This window comes from Tachysurus vachellii, chromosome 12 (genome assembly GCF_030014155.1).
Source record: "Tachysurus vachellii isolate PV-2020 chromosome 12, HZAU_Pvac_v1, whole genome shotgun sequence".
In the NCBI taxonomy this organism is placed as follows: Eukaryota; Metazoa; Chordata; class Actinopteri; order Siluriformes; family Bagridae; genus Tachysurus; species Tachysurus vachellii.
The window spans coordinates 15,221,918-15,243,757 of NC_083471.1; the positions used below are offsets into that span (position 1 = coordinate 15,221,918).

General features: G+C 37.7%; 1 protein-coding gene and 1 long non-coding RNA gene across 5 annotated transcripts; one reads left to right on the forward strand and one right to left on the reverse strand.

Moving 5' to 3' along the window:
• Positions 1 to 2,446: 2,446 nt before the first annotated feature.
• Positions 2,447 to 9,463, reverse strand: nr2f1a (nuclear receptor subfamily 2, group F, member 1a). Its single transcript, XM_060882901.1, has 3 exons — positions 8,176 to 9,463; positions 6,382 to 6,909; positions 2,447 to 3,564 (listed from the first exon to the last, which is right to left on the reverse strand). The coding sequence occupies exons 1-3, from the start codon at positions 8,606 to 8,608 to the stop codon at positions 3,290 to 3,292; spliced, it is 1,236 nt and encodes a 411-aa protein (XP_060738884.1). The 5' UTR covers positions 8,609 to 9,463; the 3' UTR covers positions 2,447 to 3,289.
• Positions 9,464 to 9,706: 243 nt separating this feature from the next.
• LOC132854591 (uncharacterized) lies at positions 9,707 to 21,420 on the forward strand. 4 transcript variants are annotated; one of them, XR_009649269.1, is made up of 3 exons: positions 9,716 to 11,137; positions 16,154 to 19,595; positions 19,666 to 21,420. It is a non-coding gene; the product is annotated as an uncharacterized LOC132854591 (long non-coding RNA). The 4 variants fall into 4 exon arrangements; XR_009649270.1 differs by having other exon boundaries at positions 19,672 to 21,420; XR_009649267.1 differs by lacking the exon at positions 19,666 to 21,420 and having other exon boundaries at positions 9,730 to 11,137; positions 16,154 to 16,186; positions 16,500 to 18,559.
• Positions 21,421 to 21,840: the final 420 nt, after the last annotated feature.

Below are 21,840 nucleotides of genomic sequence, written 5' to 3' on the forward strand. Positions count from 1 at the left end.
TTACGAGCTTTTCATAGTATACGTTTTCCACATTTTACCTAAAAAGCTTGCTGCTTTATAAACTATAAACTATAATCAAACATCCAGAAAGTATCAGATAAACACCCTCTCAACAACATGTAACCGAGTTAATATTAATAATAATTTGTTTTCTATGGGATAACTGTGTACCCTTTTCTTTCAGTGAACAGCTTCATAAGGTAAAATCGATAAATAATAATAATAATAATAATAATAATAATAATAATAATAATAATAATAATAATAATAATAATATAGCACAAGCATCCAAATTGTTAATAATAAAACAAACCCCATTCTTCTGATAAATAATAGGCTTTGTGATATGTTGCCTTTATAGATAGGTCTAGTACTGTTATATAGCTACATATAAGATAAAAGCATTTTTTTTTTATATAGCATAGCGTCTAACACATTTTAAAGGATTCGGTTTTATTCCAGAACGCAGTGTTTTGGTCAAAAGTGTATTCGAAGCATTATGCATAGATAACAATAAAACAGTGTCACGCTTGCATTCCCTATCACATATACTGTATAGATGTAAGCATATTAATTAAGCACTATGCTGATGTCCAAATCAGACAACGTGTGTATGATCATTTGGATGAATAATTCTAAACGTAGGCAATTTACATGCTTTTTTGTTCATACAAAAGCTCCCGTGTGTTTTTGCTCTCGTTTCTGATAGCGATTCGGCGACTATTTTCAATTCAAAAACCCTCAACTTGAGAAACACTGAAGACCAAGAGCAGTCAAAGAGCTATTGTCTCGGGTCCTTTGGGGTAATCAATCAAAAAAACCGTCTGGGCTCTACGTGGTCTTAGCACAGTTTCAATTCAGCCTCTTTGCAATAGCTGTTCACATGGGAGCAAAATAACTTACATGATCAAAGCTTCGTTTAATAAAATTGTATTTGTCTAATTGTCCTGCGACAACAATTAGACTGCATAATTCAACATTCAGCAGTAACGGATCTGACACAAAATTACACCAAAAATCCAACACATGGTGCAAAATCCGTCACCACAATTGAACACATCTCTGCCAACGATCGCAAAGAGAAATAAACCCCAAACTTTGCGCCTGTTCCTCTTGAACTCTACACCACAAATCGTCTGTGTTGGAGCTTCAAGCCAATCAGTGAGATGCATGAAAACCGAAATGGTCAACGGTGGCTGGCAGGTTCTCACGGAAAACAATCTTGATTAGCTCGTGAGAAAAACACACATTATACACTTTCTTTGGGAAACCCATCATTCAGTAGAATGCAACTGAGAACCAAACATGAGACCACGTTCCCTTCAAAGGTTCATCTCCTAAAGCCACACCAGACAAATCCATTAATGGTGATCACTGACTTCAGGCCTGCAGGAGAAAAACCACGCATCGTTTAAAGCCAAAAACTTGATAACTGGGGTGCAGATGTGTGCGAATGTGCGAGGGACCGTCGTGAAAAACAAGCATGTTTCTCTCCTATAGTACTGCTCAATGATATGAGTCTGAACACGAATTTCTCACCGTCTTTGTACAATACATCACATTTAGTGTTCCTATCGACCGGTTTACATGCAGCAGTGTACATTTCCCAGATTGATCACGCATAACTGAAACATCCGTAGCTCTACAACAAAATAACATTAGTATGTGGTTTTGGGGGAGATTTCTCTCTTTCTCATCTGCCGTGACAGCCAGGCCTCGTGTCTTTATTTCTATCGAAGGTTTTCTCCCTCTCTCTCTCTCTCTCTCTCTCTCTCTCTCTCTCTCTCTCTCTCTCTCTCTCTCGATTTTAAGCAACCCTTCAATCCAGCCTGGGAAATATTTTAAACATTAATGTGCTGAAGCAGGCATAGATCTTTGAACCAGTCGGCAACGACGTCACACACATATCGTGCCCTACACACGTGTGGTGTCTAATGCTAATATAGAACTAAAAAAACAAGCAAAAGACTGAATGGAATAAAATATGGACCCCAAGTATAATCGTGTGGTTGCATTTGTAACAAGTCTCATTCATCTTATAAAAAATGGACAAAACCCTCATTACAAAGTTGCAGCTGGGGCAATTATTCCAAAGTATTACAAAAAATGCTTCGGTGCGTGGTGTAATTAGGCACATATGTGTGTATACTGTTCTTTAGTGAAGCAAAAGTCTAATATGAAGAATTTAGCAATTTATAATAATAATAATAATAATAATAATAATAATAATAATAATAATAATATGCCGGAAACCGACAATCAACGTGATATCTAAGTAACATGAAACACATGAAATCTGCTCACAGTGAGCCATGGTTGCCTATTTCTTTTTTTTTAATAGTATAGTCACCATCACACAACTTCATCAAGCGACCCTTCTGCACAAACATATCATGGATTGAGCAAAATGGAAGCAACAACCAATAAAAAAGAAACAACGAAAATATCAAGACGAAACAAACAAAATGTATTTTGAAAATGATATATTAAAAGTGCTTTTAATTTTCCATGTCTTTCCTCTTTGTCTGATGATTGACTCAACACACGCACTCACACACACGACCAAGGCGTCCTCTCCTTCAATTGTCCATGAGGTCAGGTTTGCCGCAGTTGCATGTCCATAGAGCATCAATTGGGGGGAAAGTTCAACCATCAGTGATATTGTCATAGCGATTAGACTGTTTCTTATTTGTCTAAAATTTTCTTTATTTTTTATGTTTAAATTGTCACTTCAATTTTAATTCTTGGAGAACATAGCTTCAACAACATATATCGCACTCAGTATAAGAAGCAAAATGTTATATCAAAATCATTAGTAGAGAATCACAGAAAAACTGGTTTAGAACCAGAAAAAATACAAAACAGAGATACACAGACACAGGACATTTCTTATAATTGCTTGGGAACTTTACTTTCCCGCTAAGTTTTGATTCATTTTTACTGCGCATATGATGTTCTTCAATTTATCTGTACGTATTTTGTTTTTGATTTTTCTTTTTTTTTTCTTACAAAAAAAGGAAAATAAAGACTAGTATTTTACAAAAATGGAGAGTGTTCTTGACGATGACGATGAATTTACATAAGAGTTTAGTCCAGGGCTTTTATCTTTGTACATTACGTATTCCATTTCGGTCCAACAACAAAAAAAAAGAAAGTCTTCCAATGTGATCAGAAACGAGGTCCTCTAATATATATATATAGATATAGATATAGTCTTCTTGAAAGGAGGGTTGTAGAGGTTTGGTCCTTTAGTCTTTTGCTTTTTTTTTGTTTCGCACGCTCGCTGGGATCATTGAATTGACATGTAGGGCCAGTTGAAGCTGCTCCCGGATAGCAACATATCCCTGATGAGGGTTTCAATTGGAGTTTTACCTACCAAGCGAACGAAGAACAGCTGCTCGATGACGGATGAGGATACGGTACGCAGGGAGGGCAGTCGCAGCAGCAGCTTGCCGAAGCGACTCGGCTGGTTTGGGTACTGGCTCCTCACATACTCCTCCAGAGCGCACTGAGACTTCTCCTGCAGGCTCTCAATGTGGGCCGCATCCGACAGGCCGCAAGCGTCTGAGCGCACGAAACAACATAGAAATAGTAAGAAAAAGGATTGGGTTATTATTTAGCATTGGCGCAGTTATTGACAAAAGAAACCCCAACCCAAGCCCATCATGCATCATGAGTGTGTCTGTCATATAAATAAACAACACGGCTGCGCAATTCCCCAAGAGTCGCCTGCACTGTATAGAACATCCCACACTCTTAAATCAAACCAAACAAAGACTTGTGTATCTTTATCAATGTGTCAGTGTTAAATCTCGATTTTACGGCCTAATGGAGAGCATGGAAGCAGGCGGCTATGTTTTGTATAAAATTATGGAAATATTTTAGCCACATATTTTTTGAAAGACACGGGCTCTGGTAATAACTGAAATTACGAGCTAATTACTTTCCAGATGCTATAGAGTCATTTATTTCCTATTTACTTGTGCTCTGCTGTGGATGGGGGAGCTGGCAAAGGCGAACCCGCTGAAGACAAATTTATTACAATGGTTTTAGTCGATTAGACATTCAAATTTATGTAAAAACAGGTACAACTCATAACACGAAAACAAACATATTTTTGTCCTGAAAAATCCCTATCTGGGAGAGGAATCTGTCTTAGTCACTTAACATTATGGATAGATTATAAAAATAAATAAATAAACGTTACATGACCTGCTAAATTCGGTTAAGCAACCGCCGACATAATGTACACAATCCAACAAGGCCAATTAGTACGTAGTATAACAATATGGCGGTTGAACAAAAGAGATTTTGCATGCTCTTGGTTTGTAAAATAAAGTATTGTATTATACAGACAAGGCATGCCACCTACAGCATTACTGAGATTGATCCTAATTACACTGGACTTCGGTTCATTACTATGACCTTTTACACTTTTGAACTGGGAAGTTCGGTCTAAAATCTCTGATTAATGAAACCTCAGGCTTAGGCAGCCTGAACAAATATCATGACTGTAGCTCTACAGTGTGCAATTAAACAAAAGACTTAAGTGCAAGAGCGCATTTGTTTAGAATTTATGGTTTGAACTTAGGAAGACCGCACACACACACCGAGACCGACTGGACATATAACACGTTCTGCTAGGGGAGAACATACGACAATTCGGAATGAATACTGGATAGCTGTGCATTGCATTATCTTACATTATCTAAATTGTGGATTATGATAAGCCAAGCCAACATTAAGTTACCTTTAAAAAAACTGACATTAAAGTATTGACGTGTTGTTTCCTTAGATTCAAGTTTAAGCTAAGCTAAATAGAAATACACTCCAAATCGACCCAGCTTATGCTTTTTATAATGTGCACGTTTGTTGCACGATCCGGGCACAAAATCTTGGACCCCATGAAGAGCAATACTTTGCCAGAATGGTAACTAATGGTAACTAAGATTCAGGCTGACGTCATTACTAGTGAGACTAAAGTTGAACACAGACTTAATAGTATGCCTGATATGTAGACCTATCTAAATATTGGTAAAAAACAAAAAACAAACAAACAAAAAAAAAACAAACCTAAATAAATAAATCTAAAAAAGGCAAACAACAGTAACACTGCCTGGTATTGGAAATTATGTCAAGCTATACAATGCCCTAAGACCCAGGCCCTATTAAACTGTAAATCTTCAGTCAATCATAGCATTTTAAGAAATAAGCGAGATGACGCGAGAAATAATAGTGATACCAAATAAGATGAACATTTTTATCAACTACTGTATGTCAAAGATAGTAAACGGCAGTTTGGCATTTGCACGGATAGAATATTTCCTCTGTGTGTCCGCTTTGGCCGGCAATCAAAACATGTTTTGCAAAAAGAAAAACAAACTATTCCTACTTGGTGTTTATCGTTTACAGTTTTTCTTTTGCAAAAATAAAAACATTAAATGTTCAACGCTAAATTCTATGACCACAATCAAAATCTACAATTATAAGGCACAATTAATACATCAAGAAAACAATTAAGGGCCTAACTTCTGGCAAAATAAATAAATAAATTAATTAATTAATTAATAAAGAAGATAGTATATATCCAATTTTTATTAAAAAAAATCACCCTTTTTTTTTTTTTTTTTTAAATGCCTCTGTTACATTCAAAAATAATATTATATAAACAGATTTAAAAATAACATTTTATCAATTTAATGATATTTTAATAGACATAAAATTAAAGTAAGTGGAGTGTTTCGCATCAATCACAGATTGCGTCTAGTAATGGTAAATTTTGTAACTAGCAGTACATTCACTAAATGCAGGTTATGATTTTTACGCTTTTTTCCATTTTTAAATACGGACGTCGGTGAATGTGAATTTCTGAAGAGTGACAACAAAATATCCGCCCACACCATCCTGAATAAGCAATCGATGTATATTAAAATAAAAAGCAAAATGCAACCATGTCTTCAAAATGCGACGAAATGTATTAATTCCTATGCTTTTGTTCAAATTACTAATGAAAATAAACATTTGTTATTTTTTCAAGATGTATCCTAGATTATTGTTTTTTTTATTTTAGATCGTTTTATGATCGCATGGGTCTCCTTATATATTATGTACCTAATTATAATCCACCTGCAAAATCCTCTTCTTTTATTACAGCCTGCTATTTAAAATTATTACAATTAAAAATAATTCGAATTAATTTCCAGTGCGGGTTGTACAACGTGCATGCATTCACACAGATTTATGTGCAAAACTGCTCTCAAAACCTCAAGCCAGAACGAGCGCCTTCCTGCAAACCTATATGGCGTCGTAGGCCTTTTTTGTACAGCACAAACACACTCTCTCCTCTCTCTGCCCTTCGAGTATGCAGGCCTCATCACTCACCTGACGTAAAGAGCACGATGGCTTTGATGCAGCTGTACTCGGCCGAGTCGACATGTAGGGCCTTGAGCTTCTCGACCTGCTCCTGGAAGATGCGAATGTGATCCATGAAGGCCACGACGCGGTCGGCGGACATAGGCGACGCGTGCAGGCCGGCAGCGGCGAGCAACGGCGCCACGTGTAGCGGCATGGAGCACTGCGCCGCGTTTAGCACGAACAACTCGCTCCATGTGAGTCTGAGAAGTGACACCTGGTCGGTGATCTGCAGGTCGGGAAAGAAAGGGATGTTCCGCGCCCATTCCACGGCACTGAAGAGGAGGCGAGCCGCCAACTCGCAGATGTTTTCGATCCCCATGATATTATTGGGCTGCATGCACTGGCTGCCGTACCGGGACGTGGGGTAAGGCTCGGCACGCAGCAGTAGCGAGATGTATCCGGAGAGGTAACAGTGACCGTTCAGAGGATCCCCGTTGGTGAGCGCATACTGGCCTGGGTTCGGCTGGGTTGGAGGCATCCTTCCTCGCTGAACCGCTGACAAAAAGAGAGAGAAAGAGAGGAAATGTGCATCCAGAACTGAGAAACATCATTTGTGTGGAAGCTTGTTTATTAAAAAAAAAAAAAAAAAAAAGCAGAATAATCTGTATTTACAACTATGTTCTTAAGTGTTCTGAAGTGTATTCACTGCAGCATTAGTTTATAAAAATTCTAGTGTTTTTTAACCCATATCTTGGATTTATTTGGTCTTATAGATTCAAATATAACCTCAGCTAAGATTGTAAATATTAATGTTGATTTTTTCATCTATGCCATTCACAAATCTATACGTTACTTCCCATACGCACACACTTTCGCGAAACACGGCGACAAACTGATATTTAATGAAATATTTATATGACTGATTGTTAGCCTTGATGATTTACACTTAGCTTTTAAAGGCACTGCTCATATCCTATAGTCTATAGTCTCGACATCTCAATACACTGTGAAAAAATACTATATATATATATATATATATATATATATATATATATATATATATATATATATATATATATTATATGAATTATAGCAAAACATTGCATGTGAGATAGACTGTCTGAATTAGCTTAGCTATAGACCGAGGACAAACAGCCTATTATGTTTCCGAGCTAAAAGAATTTCAGATTTAATTCGCCAAATTTAACATTAACGAGAAAGTGGACTAAATCGGATAAAAATGCGTTTGTAGTACAGTACAAAGACGTTCAACATAAGTTGATACCGCTTTGTTCATATGCTTGGGACTGGGACAGGCCTCTAAACAGACATACACACACACACACACACACACACACACACACACACACACACACACACACACTACAACTTCCTCCAGTAATAATGAAAACCGCGCTCTCTATGCACGAGTTAGTAGCTAAGTAGGCCTCTATAAAATCGTGTGTATATATATAATAACTATACCATTCTAACTTATACTATAACACACACTCCAACCGTTAAGACTTAAACAAGACACTTACATCTCTTGTAATTGACTGACTTGAAATGGAGGCATCTAGCCTATGGGCTAAGCTGCGTGATATTACACTGAGTAAACAAAATGTTTTCTGTTGGTAGCATGCCTATCTGTTCGTTGTGCATGCGTGACAGATGTGTCTTGGTTCTTCAGACACTCTTTAGTAAACAGTAAAATAAAAATATATTTGTGCTGCGTGCAATCTTTTACATAACAGGCTTCTATAAGTCTGTCTGGTGAATCTGACATGGTGTTCTGAATTAAGAAAAATATATATTCACCTTCACGCCGCATGCCCACTTTTAAGCACTTCTTGAGCCGACAGTATTGGCACTGATTGCGATGGTGCTGGTCAATAGGACAGTTCCTGTTGGCACGGCACGTATACGTTAAGTTCCTCCGGACACTCCGCTTGAAGAAACTTTTGCATCCCTCGCAGGTGAACTGGCCATAGTGCTTGCCGCTCGATTTGTCTCCACAAACCACGCACTCGATATGCTGCTGGCTCTGGCCTGAGTTCTGGCTGCTCTTGTCTCCGGCCGTGCCTGGGGTGGACGGCGCTCCCGGCTGGCTGGGCGTCTGCGGGGTGTGCGGTGCCGCCGACGCCGCCTGCTGCTGCTCCCTCGCCGGCTGCGCTGCGGGGTTCGGGCCGCTCGCCGCTCCTCCGGCCACGTCTTCCTGCGGATCGCGCCAGACGCTAACTACCATTGCCATATCTCGGGCCCGAAAAGTGCTTTCAAGCGAACCGGTCGCTCGGACGTCGGAGCTTGCAAAGGGTAGAATCGCGGACGGAAACGGTAGCGCGGAAGTCAAGCCGGAGCGGTCAATCTCATAGAAAGAAAAAGAACAAGAAGAAGAAAAAACAGCAAAAACCTAAAACAATCGATGCATTCAAAACAGCACGCGAAGAGTCGCAGAAAAAGGCACCCGATTAGGATATGCAGTTATCGGGAGGCCAGTTCCAAGGTAGCTCGCAGTCAGCCATTCGGGAGCCCCGGTCGCGTAGAGAAAGCGAAGCCAGACGTAACGGAAATCAGTTTTTTTTTCTTAAAATATCTTCATAAATATTCTTCACATTGACGGCGAAATAAAAAAATTAAAAAACTCGTTGGTGCTTCCGAGATCCAAAGTGCGGTGCGAAATAGATTCCCTTCTTTTTTCCCTTCTCCGCTCCTTTCTCCGTCTTCGTGGTTGGAGAGAAGGAAACACTGAAGAGCGGAATTCTCTATCTATGTTCATGAATAAAGCTCATCTGGTCCAGCAGAAAAACAACGTCGCCCGAGAGCCTATTGCAGTTTCACCTCTCCAGTCGGAACGGAGCGAGGATAAAGAGAGAGAGAGAGAAAAAAACAACTAATAGAATATGCAAGAAGCAGGAGACCCCAGCAAAAATGAATGCGTTTTAACGGGAGGACCAGTGGAGCAGCGTTTCCGAAACGGAGATCTGCGCGAATGTCTGTATATAGTGAACTTTGACACTACTATTGAAACTGACACGTTTCTATGGAGATCGCTGCGCCTTATATGGTGCTCGTGTCAAGGAGCCAAGAGAGGGGCTGCTGGCAACTGATAATCAAAGGCGACTGACTGGTCAGAACCCTGCATGGAGGGGGGAGAGAGAAAATGGGAGGCTAAGGTTAGCCAAGCCTCCTTCACTCCATTGGTTAGAGTCCTCGCTCCTTGCTACCTACGACTGGGGGGGTGGGGGTGGGAGAGAGAGAGAGAGAGAGAGAGAGAGAGAGAGAGAGAGAGAGAGAGAGTGGGGGGAGTCTGACAAGCGCGATTTCCATCGCGCTCGCCCCTGCGCCGCTATTTACTTTGAAACCCGATTAGAATGGACCGTCTATTGTCGCTAAAGAGGAAGAAACCCCGGTTAGACCGGGTGAAAAGCTGAGGGCGAGCAGAACTCTTGTGAAATAAATAGTGGCGCTGGGTGAAAGGGGCTCGAGTCGAACCCCTGAAAGTTTGAGACGCTTTGTTCAAAGCTGTAGTCTTAATTAGGCTACGAATGAAATCTGACTGGATATGTGAACGTTATACATCCAGCAAACATTTAATCGCTTAATAATAACTCCATCACCAAACGCACGAAATCACAACCATCCTATTATCAACAATAAAATTCACACTTTCATCAATGAACTGTGCAAAAGACGAAGTAAAACTATTGGCATGCACTGGAGCTGCTGCCAGTTTGGCCGCTGTAACAGCGCCTATATAATGGGTTGCGCTATCATGATGGAGAGCGGGAATAAAATTGAGTTCGATAGCTTAGACACAGAGGGTGAAGCCTAATGTTTTGACACTTAAAAGGTGATTCTGAATGTTATTGTTTACCGGTGTTGTTTAATTGTGATCCAATAAGGGCGGAAGTTCCTGCTGTAATGGCACTGTAAACCGGCTTTTTGTGCATGAATACTGAAGCTTGCGCTTCACTACAGGCTTTACAGGCTTATAATGTCTGGATCGGGCTGCCATCTAGCGTACAGTAGCCAGACAATTACAGGGAAATAGCAGTGAATCATTTATTGTTAGCAGGAATTTCTCAAAAGATTACTGAGAGATTTTTTTTATAGCATTTAGTGAGAATTGTTTTTATTTTTTTTTAAATGTATTTTAAAACCCATCGGCTGTATTTCCGCAACGCAGATCAGCGCTATTGTCTTTGGTAACATTTGTTATTCCGAACATTTGGCATAAGTTGGAAATGTGCGCTTATTAGTTCGGAGGGATTGTCATTAAAATGATTTTGTATGTGATTTATTTTGTGTAAAAAAAAAACAGTATTCAGATAATACTACATATAGAACCTTGTGTAAACCCGTATGCCGACAAATTACAGCGAAACACTATTTCGGAAGTTAGACATTAAACAGGATCAGATCCTCGCTACGCGGTTGTTTCCGTCAGAGTGTTTGCGCCGAGTTTCCCTGCGTGTCTTCTGGAAGCGTTCCGCAAACGCACCGCGCTGCCCTCTGTCCTTATGAAAAAAGGTGAAACGAACGGGATTAAATCAGACAAAGGGCAAACTTCTGTAAGTGTATCATCAAGATTTTACTCGACAGACTAGGAAGAGAGCGAGGGAGAGGCAAGAGAGAGGGAGAGGGGCAGCGAATGGGAACGCAAGGCGAAGGCAGGGAAACAGCGCGCGAGGACAAGAGAACAGGGAGAAGTGGACACCACTGCAATGAGACGCCTTTACACTGAAACACCGTTTCCTTCAATTCCGCTCTTAACACATAGGTAAGTCAATTGAATCCTTCATTCACCGCGTCATCGACTACACATAAGTCGCAAATTCGGGTTCATAGCCGCCTCGCTATTAAAGACTATGAAAATGTAGAGCTGAGCCTTAACCAGTCGTCTTAAATGCAGGTGAAAGCTGCAAACTGATAGCTGCTACGTGCGGATCTATTGATCAGTTAGAGCTTGCTTTTTTTTCTCCCCAAGCCCTTAACTTTATTTACTTATTTTAATCCATTTATAACGAGCTTTTTTTTCAAAGTCTAAGTGCAAAATCACTTTTTGAAACTCTCACCTGTGCGCGTTTGACCACATAATGAGCAGATCAATAGCAATGTGTTTGCGTTAATGTCAGCGGATTAAAAGCACAATTAAACGATCAAGTTATCCAGCTGAAATAATAGCTGAGAAAAAAGCAAGTGTGAAAGGATGTGACTTACTAATACACTTTGGTGTTGCGTTTCGGGCAATTAGCCTACATATGTATTTATAAACTCGTATCGTCTGGGAAAAAGCAGACTGATGGCAAATCATTTCAGCCATTTTCAATAGTATTACTGCTCTGTTGATATACTAAAATGGTTATATGTATTTAGAAATAAATAAATAAGTAAATACCTGGCCTGAGCTTGTATAAGTGGCTGAAAATGAAACAACGGCTGAAAGTAAACCAATATAGACTAATTATAATAAAATCCAACATTTACTGCGTTTAAATGTTGTAACTGTTAATAATGTAGGATCAGACGTTATCAGACATTAGTATGTTAACGTAGTTGTATTTGGTTAACAGATAAAAATTACAAAAGTTTTAATAACCCCGTCAGGTTTATGAAACTATTGATAATTTAAGTGATCTTATTTAAAATATTGCCCCAGAGGGGTGTTTTCACACATGCCACGTTTTATCTTTTTAATTATTAAAATGCTGATTTAAACAAACACACGAATAAAAATCAACCAATAAATAAATATTCTAAGAACCTAAACGTGTTACTTGTTACTACTAGATCTTGTTAAACTAATTTGGTCTTCTTTATAAATCTTACTCTTTATAATGAATACACACATACACATGCATACCATGTCATCTAAATTCATTACTTCTTTAGGAAGAACTGTTAAGGTAATAAAGTGCCACATTTGATAGTGACCACCTATTAAGTGAACACAAAAGCAAATATACTTTGCTACTTTGCTTAGTGAGTTAAAGCCCTGTAAGGGCACAGCAGACACTAGACACTTAAAAGTAATAAATTAACTACATATATTTTGAGTTCTAAGAAACTTCTCAAGATCTTTTTTCTTTCAAGCCAAAAATTATACATTCATACCACCACCACCCTCCAGAAGAAAAATAAATACAAACAAGAAAAAAATAAAAAGCACACTTGAAAAAAATCATGTTTGCTACGGTTTGCATTGTCATATATTCTTCTTATCCTTTAGACTACAACCCTAGAGAAGATGATAGTTACTAAACACCTTACACTTTTGATATATAATCAATAATAGCAAAAAAAAAAAAAAAAAAAAAAAATTTACTTATACAACATGCACATTGACAACAAAACACAAAAATAACAGCCTTTATTTAAGATTCTTGGTATAGGTATTAGTAAACATACCCAAATCCTACATGCACAATGTATTTCTAGATATACATAAAAGAAAATTATATTGATTAAATAGAGATCAATTAGAATGATCAATTAGAATATATATATATATGTATGTATGTATGTATGTATGTATATATATATATATATATATATATATATATATATATATATATATATATATATATATATATATATATATATATATATATATATATGTATGTATGTATGTATATATATATATATATATATATATATATATATATATATATATATATATAGGCTGATAAGATTGATTCATCAGTATGGATCAAAATACCAAATATCAATATATAATAAATAATAGCCTGATGATTCGCCCACTTTTTATTGCAAATAAATGTAGGATGCTTGCACCAATTATTCGGATGCTTCTCTTCGCTGCTTTTTCCCCGAACAGCCGTTGGAGGGGTTTTGTCGCCTTGAGTAGTTTGGAGCTGAAAGAGAAGAGGAGGGGGCTTTTGTCCGATTTGATCCCCTAACTATTTGAGGAGCTCAGATTGGTGTGAAAGGGACGAAAAGGTCACTTGAAATCGCCTTTTATCCGCTGCCGTTTTCTCTATGGATCAGCAACTTTCAATGGACATCATCTAATCGCTCTTAATGGAACGCACAGTCGTGAGAGATGAGCAAAATTTCTTACACTTTCTTATACTACACCACACTCAAGAGTGCACCGGTCAGTGGATTTTATGGCAAATAGACTCGAGGGCTTTTTTTATTATTCATCTTTTTTTTAAAAGTAAGAAAAGCTAACCCACATTGATTACAAGTAGAAAGTACAATTAGTTCAGCCGTAAGCAAAAAAAAAAAAAAGAAACAATTTTCTGAAATGATTCAGTGATAACATGTTTAGAGTAAACGTATGAGAGGCGCTCAGATAGTAGCTAAGAACAATTTCAGAAATAATGTACGTGCAAGTGGGACACCGCACAAATAAATAAATAAATAAATAAATAAATAAATAAATACCGTGACATTTTTTTTGATATTTAAAAACCTAATCCCATAAACAGAATGCAACTCTTAACACTAGCACAATACTTTTAAGACTATATAATAGGTTATATACTGTGCTGCAATCTATAAACAGCGGCCATCAGTATTCTGCATTCATACCAGAATAGTGACGTTTTGCACGCTCAGTTGTCGCTGTACTAACTTCTTGTTGAACTAACTAGCCTCATTGCGTGCTTATACTTTGACCTATTTGTACTATCATGAGGAATTTATAATACTAAGCATATAATACTACGAATATATAATAATAAGACTGTATAGCACTGGGAATAACTATGGATAATGGTGTATGCTATGCTGAATGCAAGGAAACTTGATATATCTTTCAGAGGTAGAAAACGCAAGTGGACGATGATTGACATATATAAAAATTGGTGGCAGGAGCGGCTGGTGAGATCAGCATGGCACTTTTCTGCTGGACGTAATGGCTTTATTGCCTCCTATCATCTATTTAGAGCACATGTGCTAATTGCGTTGGACGCACTCAGAAACTGAGATTATAGAAATTCACTGAGTTCACAACAAGCTTGGACCCACAACAAATTAGGCTCTGAGGTTCACTGACCAAAAAAAAAAAAAAAAAAAAAAAAAAAAAGGCAAATAAAACAAACAAACCAAAAATAAATAAATAAATAAATAAATAAAAACACAAAAAATCCACTACAAACCCAAGGACACATGTACACCAGGCTACACAATGTGAACAGGGAACTAGTTTGCAGAGAAAAATTGGACACATGGACAGGACGTGAAGTTCGCCATGGGATTGTAAGTAGCAATTCTACTTTGCTCAGACTTTTTATGGGAAAATAAGTTTCACAACTCAATTTTGCATATCCGCACTTAACACTTAAAGAGCATGTTGGTTTAAAGGAAAGCGTTCAATACTTATTTCTGTAATAATCGGCAGTTAAGTTCAAACCACGTGCGCGATAAAGCGGTTCACTGAACACAATATTACACAATATGAGTCTAAATCCTAACAATGCTTTTTCTTTTTTTTATGTCGTGCTAATAATTTCAGGGCATCACAGAGCAAAGTTTAGAGTATTTGCAGGTCAGCTAGCAATGATTATTTGAAGTATATCTGCAATGGGTGAACTGCAAAAATCGCGTTAGATCGGGATGTTTATACTGTATTGATCATTTAAAACGGGTGGAAAAAGCTGGAAGAGAGGATTCAGCTGGAGAAAGCTCTAGTGAAACAGAGCACATCTCCATAGTGGTGGACTTAAACCAACACTCAGCAGGCACTTAATTGGAATTTGGCCTGTCTGTGTCTGTCTTCTTTTCTAAAACAAAACAAAAAAACCCCAAAACAATAATAATAAAAAAAATAAAATAAATAAAAACAAGAAAAAAAAAAGAGATGAGCAGATTTAAACTGAAAGAAACGTAGGAAGGAAAGTGAGTAAGCAAAAAAAAGTGTTTTATCACACTGCCTACATAGAGCAGTATAACACACACACACACACACACACACACACACACACACACACACACACACACACACACACACACACACACATGGTGAGTTGTGGGGCATGTTTTAAAACGTTATGTAAACATGTACATATAATGTATATATAACATGCACTGACTGCAATGAAGAATATTCTCATTATTTATTATTCGAATAAATAAATGTTTAATATTATTTGAGTAATTAAATTTAATTATGAAAATGAATGTGGCTTTAGGTTTTACAGTACTTACCTAGAGAGGGAGCAGTGTTATGCACTGAATGTGTGTCTGTGGTGGTGCACTAAGACGCTGCCTAATACAAGAGGGTAGAAAATGTCTTGTTTCTTTGTTTTCAAAACCCAGCATAGCATAAAAGAATTAGGAAAGTGATTTGGTGTGTCCTGACACTTGATCAATGCTCAATCCTCATTTAGCTACTGTATCTGTGAAAGATTGGAAAAAAGAGCACAGCTATTTTAACCAAAAACAATATGAAAATAATCACTGCTTTCTGAAAGCAGGGTGTTCATTCAAACTGTACCTTACAAAAATAAAGCTATACTTAACATATAATGCATGTTATTATTTGCATGTTTTATTCAAAAGTTAAAAAAAATAAATAAATCCAGATTCAAAAACAGACCAAAAGAACCATAATATTTGTTCATTTTTGGATCTGATTATATTTACATGCTTATATTGATGAACAGATTAGTCTGTTAAAAAAATAATTAAAAAAACTTTTTTGTGTCTGTGTGTGTTTGTGTTTGTGTGTGTGTGTGTGTGTGTGTGTGTGTGTGTGTATGAGAGAGAGTGATGAATAGAACACATAACTATTTATGTGTGCTAATAAGTTGTCCTGATTTCCTGACAGGTTTGGCTAACAATGAAACTTGAGCAGCTGCAGGTATGTCTATACACACATGCCCACACACAGTGCAATAATATCATAATAATATCAGCAACATAATACCACTGTTTATGCAGTATAGGAGATTTTGTTGCCCAGGGGCTGCGATATTTCTCATCCATTTCTACAACGAAGGTACTAATTTTCACCTGGTGACTTATATAGAAAAGCATAATTGAATTACATTAAAATATTGTCTGCTGTATAACATTTCAGTGTGTATACTTTGTATATTTAAATTATATTTTGTACGTTTATGTATAACACAACAATATTACTGTACTGAATAAACAACCTATGCTCTTGTCAGATAGGACCACCTGGATGCTCTTGCATTGGTCTTAACCACTGAATGTCTACAGACTGAGAGGGGCAGTTGAGAATTTCAGTTTTCCATCTTTGCCCATCTTGTCAGTATTTGAGTGTAATCATTCCCTCATCATTACTGCCATGCTGAAATGTCATTTTTGGACAAACCACTTGACTAAGTGTGGGCTTTGGACACACTTTCTGTCATTCTTCGCATCTGGCAGGCAGATGATTGAATTTGTTCATGAAAGTGTGTGTGTCCACCTATACGTACTGTTCCTGCCTCTCTCTGTTCCAGCATGTTCGTCATGAATATGGAAAGCTGTGGTGACTTAATGTGACAACTCTGTTAGTTGCAGTCTGTTTCTTATGAAAATGCACCAAACTTGCTAACACAATCAACAGCGATGATTGTGTTGTTTATAAAGATAACATGAACTCAAGAATGCTTCGCTAAGACATACATTAAATATGTTGGAATGGGAATGATTGTAAATATTTTGTCTGAATCACTGCATTCTTAAAGCTCTATTTGTTCTCTCTTAATGATGTGTATTATCTGTCTGCAATATCAGACATTCTTTCAGCCGTATATATGCAGAAGTCATAAAATTGGAGCTCGGAGTGGATTGATAAAATGGCAGACAGTGGAAGAGTTCACACACATTCAGAAAAATGTAAAATATTGAGCCTTTAAGGGTTTTTATCTTCAAGGGAACCATTAAAGTAAAACTCTTTTGGAAGAGTTTGAAACTCTTTTGCTATCCTAACTAAAAACATTTGGAGGCTGAGAACCATATTAATAACCAGTACAGACACACACACTGAAAAACAAACACAGGAAGTGCTATGCCTACATCTCTGTTTATGCTCTGTCCTTCTCTCACACTGTACAATGTGTGTGTCCTCTTTCACCTCTCTGTATCAGCTCTATCAGATCTGAGGAGGAAAGAATGCAGCAGTCATTCCTAAACACACACATTCCTCTAGGCTAGCTTTATAATACCCCGGTCTGAAACATGCATTGCAACTTTAATTTTATGTTAACATTAAAAAACAATGCACAAAATGTATTTACAGTTGTGTTTTTTGTCAGGCTTCCTGTATAACAACTGAATTATATTGGAAATGTGTATTAAGCGTAGATACTACCTGTGTATCATGTGAGACGTGTAAACTGTATAAACTATTAACGGCTGTAATGTAACTATAATGTAAATACTGACCATGTTTATACTGTCCCAGCTGGATTGCAGTGTATTTGTATAAATGTATATATATATATATATATATATATATATATATATATATATATATATATATATATATATATAAAATAGTAACTGAATTTAGCAGTAAATCCACTAACTTGAAAAATTTTGCTAAAGGCAAAAGAAAAAGTCAACAGCATAAAGGAGATGTAAAGAAAAAAAGAGATAGAACAAAAAACAATATAATTTTTAAAAAAGGAAAAGAAAGTAAGTAAGAATAAAGATAAATGAACTCAGCCACATCTTTTATTATCCTAATCATGACTGCACAGTATGTGGCTGCTAAATATCTCCTCATATTCCAAAATGATAATTGGCTTACTTAATGTTCACTGTTATCGTTTGATGCTAATGTCATGTCTGACAGAGCATCAAGAACAAGTATTATACCATTTTGGCCCCTCGTTGTGTCCTGCACTTTTCCTTCTAGGTATTTGGGATTTACCCATGCCAGCGTGAACAAAAGCTGTGCTTCCTCCTCTATCAGAGCATGGTTAAAGGTAAGTGGCACCCCCTATTAGGATGACAAGGAAATTAATGTGTGTCCCCTGGTTCTGTATTACCTATTTATAGGTGAACACCTTTTCCTTTCTTTGGGCATGTCTGGGCATTTTGAGAGTACAGGTGAACACCATATACACCTGAGATACAACTGGCATGAAAGCAGATATACAGTCTATTGTTAATCTTCAAAATATGACTTCAACCTTTAGTGTAATTGTACAACACTACTGGAGGAAACATTGTGTATTTGAATGAAATAAATTGACCACAAGCATGTACATCTTGTCGTTTCCTTCGCCCCCCACTCATTTCTGGAGTCTCCCTTTGTCTGATATCACATGGTTTATCGAGGGCATTATTGTGTACAGCCCTCAAAGGACCAAGATGCTTCCCTTTGCGGATCACGTGGCCCGATCATGTGTGTAGTTATGAATTTCTTATTGGCTGGCAACAATGTGGTATGTATTACTGGATTTTTTTATTGGGTGGGGTGGGGTGTCTATGGGCATAACCTTTGTATAGAAGCATAGCAAAGCTTTTAACCATTCGTGGTGCTGAAGGGACCACAGCCCTAATTTTGTGGGTGATGACACCTGCCCTTTTCAGCAGGCTGAAGGAGAAGCCATGGGAATGCTTGCATGCAACAGAGGGTCTGAATGTTGGAACAATGTGCATGAATGTGCTGCCACATGAACAATGCAACACCACATGGTGAGGTGATGGTGGGTGGAAAAGAGATCGCTGTTTTCAATGCCCACCCCCACTGTGATTCCCCTCTCTCTTTCTCTTTCTCCTCCTGTATTCCGCTCCTCTTTAGTGGACCTTCCTATAAATCTTTCCTGTCATACCTGTTTTTTGTGCAGTGTGAATAAGTAAACAGCAAATCCCAATGTCCTGCCTTTAAGAGGACACAGCCCAATAGACACAAGACACACAGGATACAGGATTATGGCCTGTATCATGCAGTAGCTGTATTTATAATCTGTCTTTCATCCCTCTGTGTTCACACACAGGACTATAGGGTTGCAGCTGTGTGGCAGCTGTCTTTACTGTGTGTCTAGCCTTGTACGTGTGTGTGTGTGTATGTGTATGTATGTGTGTATGTGTTGTGCCAGAGTGTGTTGTGTGAGCCCTGTCCCTCGGGGCTTTCTCCCTGAGCCCAGACTCTCTGATTCGGTGTGTAAAAGCGCCTCTGAATGATGGATTACAGTGTCACCGCAGCCTGCGAAGGATTAATTTGTTTCATTGATTTCTCTTTAGGCAGAAAGCCAGCGTTTGCCGCTTCCCACCTCCTTCCCGGAGACTCCCAGCCGTAATAGACGGTAATGGCCTAAGACAAATCAAACCGTTTCTTGTAAAAATAGCAGCAAATAACCCCTGACTTTATGTCAGGAGCAGAAGTGGAGAGACGCTGGATTCTGAAGGCCTCACAATGCGCATGAACCTTACGAGGAGGCTTGGGCTGCGTCCGAACAAAGCCACAAGCCTGGAATACTTACAGTTTTCGATTCAGGATGGATTGGTAATGATCATCTGTCTGACTTCTCAGGTTAATCCTGGTTTTCTATCTTGTGATGACTCAGACAAGCAGTTACTCTGTCTTTTACTGGTTTAAAATTTACTAAATAATGTTTATTGTAGCTACTTGTATTGGGTATTTCATTTTCTGTAAAATTAATGGAGCACTGAATGTATCACATGGCACAAATGTGAACCGAGGTCTATGTATGAGGGGGCTGCCTGAAAGGATGTGGTTGCTGTGTGGCAGACCTGGGCAGAGGATCAGAGTGCTTGTAATGCTCTGGCCAGGGCTCCCCATGTGCTCCCCCAGGGACCTGGAAACAAACACACACACACACACACACACACACACGAACACAGACAGCTGAACAAATCTTACATTATTTGTTGTAATCTATCATATTTGAAAATGTCAGACAAGTACATTTTGCATAGATAGATGACTACAACTCCATTATAAAAAATATACATATTCATTTAAATAAGGTTGAATGATCAGTACACACTTTAACGGAACCGATCATTTTAAAAAGTTTAACACTGAAACTGGTTGGGTTTTATAGTGGTCAAAATCAAAGCAGGCCTTTATAAAAACTACTTTGAATTCTTAAAGTTATTAGCTTATGTAATTGATCATTTGAATCTAATGGAGTTAATCTAAACTTCAGTAACCCAAAAACCTACTGTGGTCCTTGATGGTGGATGGTTCAGGAATAAAAATCTCTATGGTTCAGAGAATTATGCATCATGTTTTTGTAAACGGTAAAATAATGAAGCTAATTTTTGAATGATTGGATTGTGCTTGTGTAATATATTTTACAGTAAAGGGGTCTATGAGCTTTGCAATCTAAATGTAAATATTTAGCACAGTAGCATTCAACATATATTTTAAATTCCATACTAAACGTCTGCATTGTTTTCAGAAAAAAATCCTTCATGACAAATCTATGAAAACTAAGCCTGAGTCAATTCTTCCTTCAATACAGCAATTTCAGTTTTCCTCTGATGGACCGAAGTCCTTCAGCTCAGATGTGTTGGAGGATTAGGTAATCTCAAACATGATATTGCTAGCTGCTGGCTTCTCTCTCACCAGGCTGCTGCTGTCAAGTGCTGTGTTCCACTCATGAAAAACAATGGTTCTCAGGGGTTCTTACATCCTTAAGTGGCTCCAGAAAAGGTTAGTCGTCAGGTAATTGTCCAGCTCTGGTTGGCTTATCTTAATCACAGTGCTTGAGCTGCAGCCCAAGCCTCAGTTATGAAAAAACTAACACTGTTAAGGGGAGGGGCAGCCAGGCAAGGGGTTTACTTTTTATTTCCTCTTTCTTTTTCTAGCCTCAAATGCTGAAATAATTTGAATGCAATTCACAAGGAATAGCTGAATAAATGCAATGCTGGAAACTAGAAAAACAATTCTAAAGGTGAAAATGCTAGATGAAAAATAATGGGTTCCAAGCAAAACAAGCAAGGTGAGGGAAAAAAATCGTTTTGTCATGTTTTTTATGTACATTGTTTCCACGCTGAGAGAAAACATTTCATGTGAGCAGCTGAAGGCTTTGATACATCAGCTGCTGTGTCACTGCTAAAGAGAGATAAGATGCATACACCATCCATAAAACGATGTTCGCTTCTTATACAATCATTCTCTGTGGATGACAATGTTTCAAATAAACTGAGACAACTTGCTAAAGGCTATGAATTCTCTGCATTATTATTCACACTCACATTATTCATATTTAGTTTGTTCTAATATACAGTATACAGTTTACAAACACTATATATGAAAAATAGTTATATAGGAACAATCTGTTCAGTATAATCTACCACTGTAAATTGGTTTCATTATTTTTTATTCTAAATATTAAGAGTTAGAGTTATGTACTTGGATTTCTTACTATATATATATCTCAACTGCCCCTAGCTCTAAACTCAATTGTTTGTAACTTGTCAGAGAAGGTTGATTTCATAGAAATTCATAGAAATTTGCATTTATTAGATTCCTTTGCAAATGAGACATAAACAAAAAACTTGCCTGATGCTTATGTACAC

Coding starts and splice junctions, on each gene's coding strand:
- nr2f1a (XM_060882901.1), bottom strand. CDS start 8,608: ATGGCAATGGTAGTTAGCGTCTGGCGCGATCCGCAGGAAGACGTGGCC. Junction 6,910..8,175: donor AGTGGGCATGCGGCGTGAAG/GTGAATATATAT, acceptor TCTTTTTGTCAG/CGGTTCAGCGAGGAAGGATG. Junction 3,565..6,381: donor CATCGTGCTCTTTACGTCAG/GTGAGTGATGAG, acceptor TCGTGCGCTCAG/ACGCTTGCGGCCTGTCGGAT.